At 48.5% G+C, this 5,428-nt stretch overlaps 1 protein-coding gene across 2 annotated transcripts; it reads left to right on the top strand.

Moving 5' to 3' along the window:
• Positions 1-1,416: 1,416 nt before the first annotated feature.
• On the top strand, positions 1,417-4,396 carry LOC123110599 (uncharacterized). Of its 2 annotated transcripts, none has more exons than XM_044531158.1 (3): positions 1,417-3,131; positions 3,317-3,427; positions 3,518-4,396. In XM_044531158.1, the coding sequence occupies exons 2-3, from the start codon at positions 3,347-3,349 to the stop codon at positions 4,058-4,060; spliced, it is 624 nt and encodes a 207-aa protein (XP_044387093.1). In that variant the 5' UTR covers positions 1,417-3,131; positions 3,317-3,346; the 3' UTR covers positions 4,061-4,396. The 2 variants fall into 2 exon arrangements, with proteins under 2 accessions (XP_044387093.1, XP_044387092.1); XM_044531157.1 differs by having other exon boundaries at positions 1,420-3,131; positions 3,314-3,427.
• Positions 4,397-5,428: the final 1,032 nt, after the last annotated feature.

Raw genomic sequence — 5,428 nt, 5'->3', positions numbered from 1 at the left:
CCATGGTTTTGCTTTTGCTTTCTCTTTCTTTTTCTTTGTGTTGGCTAGTGTTGTGGAGAATTTTTATCGGGGTTTTGCTCGCTATAGCTGTCTTCCTATCTATATGTTCCTCGTGCCTGGATTGATGTATATATTTAAGTGAGTTAAACTTCAAGTTAATCTTCATAAATTGTTGAATTTGTGCATCTTAATTTTCATGTTAGCCCCTCTTTGTCGTATGTGTAAGCTCAGTCACTGACTCCTCCAACCATTGCCCTCAAGTACCTTATAGGGGGTACGTAGTCAGGATCCTTATAGGGGGTTGCGCAAGAATTGTTTTGTGTCTATAATAGTAGTTAACAATGCATCTGTTATAGACATTTCTTTTTCTCTTTGTAGCCTCAAATAAACATAGTTTTGTATGAAAATTACATGCACTTAGTAAGAATGCAAATATAAATGTACAAACTATTTCATAATCTTCTAAAACTTTTAAATGATGTTTTCAGTCATTTTGCAAATGGGACCCGAGAGACCAGGGCCCGTTTTGCAGTTTCGGAAGATAGCCCTCAGTAAAATCAAAATGCTTTGCTGGTGAGGGACAAGTTTTATCTATCTATCCATCCATGTTTAGCCTTTGCACTAGGGAGAAGACCCAAAGAAAGCCGAGAAAGCTGGAGTGCCTCCCTCTGGCCCCCACCGCGCCGTACGGCTGCGCCTCTCTCCACCGGCAAAGCGTGCTCCATTGTCTTGTCCCTTGGACTATCCGTCCCCTTGCTTAGGCTTTTTAATCAGTAGTATGCTCCTATTAGCAATACTAATCACTGTTGTAATGCTAAGCAACTGCCTGAATATTGCATTTCTTTCTTGGTTTGGCCTTCGGTGAAGACATTTACCTACTCCCAAGTAATGTGGCTGATGAAGCAAACCCCTATAATTAACTGAAATATATTATGCAAAGCCAAACTTAATAGTAGTACCAGTGCAGACATGCATGCATGCTTTGATGCTTCCTCTGCAAGGGATGTGTCTGCATCAGCCTTTATCTTCTCCTTCATCTCAGTTTCTGCCTGCCTGCTTGGTTTTCATGCAATGCCAACACACAAACTGTTGCTACCATCCTTGAAAATAGCCTTTTGATTTGTCAGGACAGGAGGCGCCATGCCATGCAACAGTTGGGCAAGAACCTGTCTGCATGCCCCTATATCGTATACTAGATCTCCATGCAATTGATATACAGCAAATATATGCAGAGATGTCAAATGTACAGTGCATGTGGGGGTCAATAGTTAATACAGGTAGTAGGACAAACACATGTACTCCCTCCGTTCCTCAATCTAGTGCGTATAAAATTTTGACGAAAATTCCACTTTGTAGTGCGCATTAGCACCCGTGGGCCATTCTGGACGATTCTATCCCCAGACCGCAAGGACGCGCTTCGCCCTCCGCTCGCTCCTTCCTCTGTTCGCTTTATCCCCTCCTCCCGCAGATGCATCTCGATTGAACTCCACATCGCCGATCTACTCGCCTAGCGCACGCGACTGCTATCCTTTGAAGAGATCGTGGCGGGGGAAGAGGTCAGAGGTGGTGGAGGCGGCGCCGCCGCGGCGTTCAGTGGCGTGATGGACGGAGGAGGCGGGGGGTGGAGAGGAGGATGCTTGTGCCGCCGTAGGAGAAGGCGATGCCGGCCGTCCGGGTGGTCAGGACTGCAGCGGCCCAGCGGGACTCAAGCAGCGGTGGTGGAAGTTCAAGATGGAGGAAGAAGATGATGTATGGTGCCACGGGCAAGAAGATGGGGAGCCGCCTGACAATGGCGGCGATAGGGGCTGGCTGGACGCCCTGTACACACAGGAGGCATGCCCTTTGCCCACGTTGACCACAACGGAAGGTTGGCTCCCGCCGGCGTCTTTGACTGCTCGTTGACTAGCTTGACACCGCGATCTTCTGGCAAGTCCTAACCTAGTGCGTCCCCCCTGACACGACCCCGGCGTCACCAAGTCCACCGTCGGCGTCTCCGGTGTCACCGCATCCACGGCCTGCATGCCCACGTCCGCGGTCGGCATCTCCGATGTAACTCTGTCCCCGGCTAGCATGCCTTCGTCGCTGCCGGCGTTGCCGCGTCCTCGGCCGGCGTCTCCGCGTCCAGCGAGTTACGAGGGCACGCCGCCGGCGCAGCAACGGCACGCTGCCACTTCCTTCTCCACTTAGTACTACTAGTACTGTAGTACTACTTGGGAACATATGGCATGGGCTGGGAGTGGGACAAAGCGTGTGAGGGCTCAGGGCTTTCTCGTCCAAAAGCTTCCGCCAGCGCATACATTGGTACGTGTGCTGCAAACTATGCGCACTAGATTGAGGAACGGAGGGAGTACATACAATGTGCATCATCCAGGCCAAGTGGATATATGAACTCAATTATGAATCATACCATGTAGGACCTTTGCTTGTTTTCAGTGACAATCTGACAGCTCCATCTTACTAGGTTGTTGCTTGCTTGCTTGCTTGTTTGCACATACATACACAAAGTTCCAAAGCTATACTAGTACTAAATGGAGCTGGAGGCTGAAGCAATGCATGGTACATGCATATCCATATCCTGCATTTGGGCATGCCAATGATCAGGGCAACACCATGCATGTCACATGGAAACATTTGTATAGTTTTGCATCACACACAAAGTGCACACGCACTGTTTGAAATGCACTCCTCCTCCTGAGCTAGTAGGAGCACTGTTAATTAATATTAGCAGCAGTTTCTGCAGGTGGGGCCAACCCAAGATTAAACAAGACTCTTGCAGGGGCTGTCTGCTCTTGGAGGGGCAGTGCCTGGCCGTCCTTCATGCAAGTGCGTGCCACTGGGTCTCTTGTTGCTTGGCATGCCAAAAAGGTGGGCTGCCAAAAGCAAAAATATGTGTCTACCTAGTGTCCAGTGACAAGCATTCGCCATTGGAGGCAGCCAAGCAGCTGCTTCTGCGTTTATAAATGAGCACCTCCCTGCAACTGCAACTTCCATTCCCAGTTTGAGCATCAACACCTGATCTTTAGTCTTTCCTCCGTTCTATCTTGCTTGTCCCTTGCAAGTTTGAGTGCAGAACGAGCTGAAGAGAGCTAGATAGACAAGGGAGAGGACAAGTTCTTGGCTTATAATTACAGGTCAGTTACTTCTCTGTGGTCAGATCAATATTTGTCAAACATGCTGTTTGCATCTCTGGCACAGTCAGAGGTTGTTCACCATCGTGAACCATGTTGTCAAGCATGACCAGAGTTCCTTCCTTCAGATAGATAGATGCTTGCAAGTTTTTGAAATTTTAAATAAAGTTTCTTCTACATTTCAGCAGGTTTAGAGCAAGTTTTGAGTTTGAGGAGAGATGGGCAAGCTTGTGAGGCAATGTGACATGGAGGTCATGAAGATGGCCATGCTCAAGCACGAAGAGACCTTCAGGCAACAGGTTAGCAATTAATCTTCTTCACTTCTTCTTCACCATAGCAAACTGTTGCGTGCTATGAACTGCTAATTTATTGATAATCACCTTGCGCAGGTTCACGAGCTACACCGCCTGTACCGCATCCAGACACAGCTCATGGGGGGCGACCTGAGCACGCGCCGGCAGCCGCGGCGGCGCGGCAACAAGCAGCCACGCCGGGCGCTCAACCTGCAGCTCCCCGCCGACGAGTACATAGTCGGAGCCGCCGACGAGGACGACGACGGCTGCGGCACCGGAGCAGAGCTGGAGCTGACGCTCGCCGTGGGAGGGAGGAGGACCGGCTCCGGCACTTCCCGCAAGAACAACGTTAGCAAGAGAGGACATGCCAAACACGACGGCGCCGGCGGCTTCTCCTCACCCTTCGCTTCCGACTGCTCCGGCGGCACGAGCCTCTCGTCGTCGCCGCCGTCGTCGGCCGAGTACTCGGAGAGCGCCTTCGGGGTGGCGCTCCACGGCGGTTACCCGGGGGTGGCCGCGCCTCCGCCGCCATGCCAGAGAGCCATGACGTTCGACCTCGGCGTGGCGGAGGCGATGAAGCAGCACCAGTCGCCCTGGCAGCTGGTGCAGTGCCAGTACCTCAGCCTCAGGATGACATGAATGAATCAACTCCTTCGAAGCTCGTTGATCATATATATCATCATCATCCAAGCCATGGCCATGGCATGATCGCATCGTACTACTTAGTAGGTTGTGTTGCATTGTAGAAGCAGTAGCTATGGAGTATTCCTTATCTTTTCTTTCCTTTTTTGCTGTTGCTTAGATGCGTGCCATTGATGGAGCTTGGGGAGGATCGAGTTCTGAATTCCGATCCTGATCCCAAGCTGCTAATTGCTTAATCATGACAAATGAGTGCATGCTGATTGATTAGTCATCGATGTTCAGAGCTGAGACTGGTGTGAATTGATGAATAATATGCCATGTTCATGATTTGTACTCCATTTTTTGATGCTTGCATGCATGCATGCAAAGGTTCACAGGGGAAAGGTCAATTGCAGTAAAAAAAAGGTGATAATCAGAGGAACAGAAGTGCAGAGAAACTAGTAGAAAGCATGAAAAGTGAATAGTGGTACATAGGGAGAAGGAGGCTACGTTTACAGTGCAAAAGGTTGCCGTTGTTGATGGACAATGGATGTGGTCATGAAGACTTGCAAATTAACATGGAATTCAGATGTTTTGAACAGAATTACAAAACGGTGGAGATGAAGTCATGGAGGAGTAGGTCCTCACTTTTTGTCTCTCTCTCATGACTGATATCCTGATGGAACTTTGAAGGCAGAAACAAAGGAAATGTGCATTGACGCATGCATGCCAAAAAGTTACAGGGAGGACTAGATCAAGTTCCAGCACAAAATTTCAAAAGAAGTTACAGATTTTGTGCAATTAGTGGTTGCTTTGGTACAGTACCAGGTATTCAAAGCCCAAGAGATTATGTTTAGTAAAATCAAATTTTCCTCTAAAATGACGAAAATAAGAGGAAAAAAATGCATCCATGCTTGCATAGGGAGCATTCCTAATTGAACAGAGAAGCATGTGAGAGCTAGGCACCTGCCCAAAGCTGAAGAAATCTCATGTAAAACCTTTTTTTTCTGAGAGAGGAAATCTCAAGTAAACCTTGCTGCGGCAGGAACCAAATGAAAATTAATTGTTCTCTTCGACTATCTGCATGTGCTTCATGCGTGTAGTACTATCTTCGAGCAAACAACACAAGAAGGATATTTTTTTTGTGCAAAAAATATTAAGGAGACTGGCTTCAGTGGCTTGTACTCAAGTCTAGCCTGACTAACCAACAATAAAGGAACATTTGATCGCACGTACGGTATGTGAAATCCCCGGTAGCACTTCCGGTTGCATCCGAATAAGAAACCATGACAGCAACGGCTAGCAACTGGGGATGCCATGATCTCCGAGAAGATGAGCTCGGAGATGGAAATATCAACGTCGTGCTCTACGGCAACGACGCACACA

The sequence above is a fragment of the Triticum aestivum genome, chromosome 5B, assembly GCF_018294505.1.
Source record: "Triticum aestivum cultivar Chinese Spring chromosome 5B, IWGSC CS RefSeq v2.1, whole genome shotgun sequence".
In the NCBI taxonomy this organism is placed as follows: Eukaryota; Viridiplantae; Streptophyta; class Magnoliopsida; order Poales; family Poaceae; genus Triticum; species Triticum aestivum.
The sequence above is the reverse complement of the archived record's forward strand: the minus strand, read 5'-3'. Positions and strand labels throughout refer to the sequence as shown.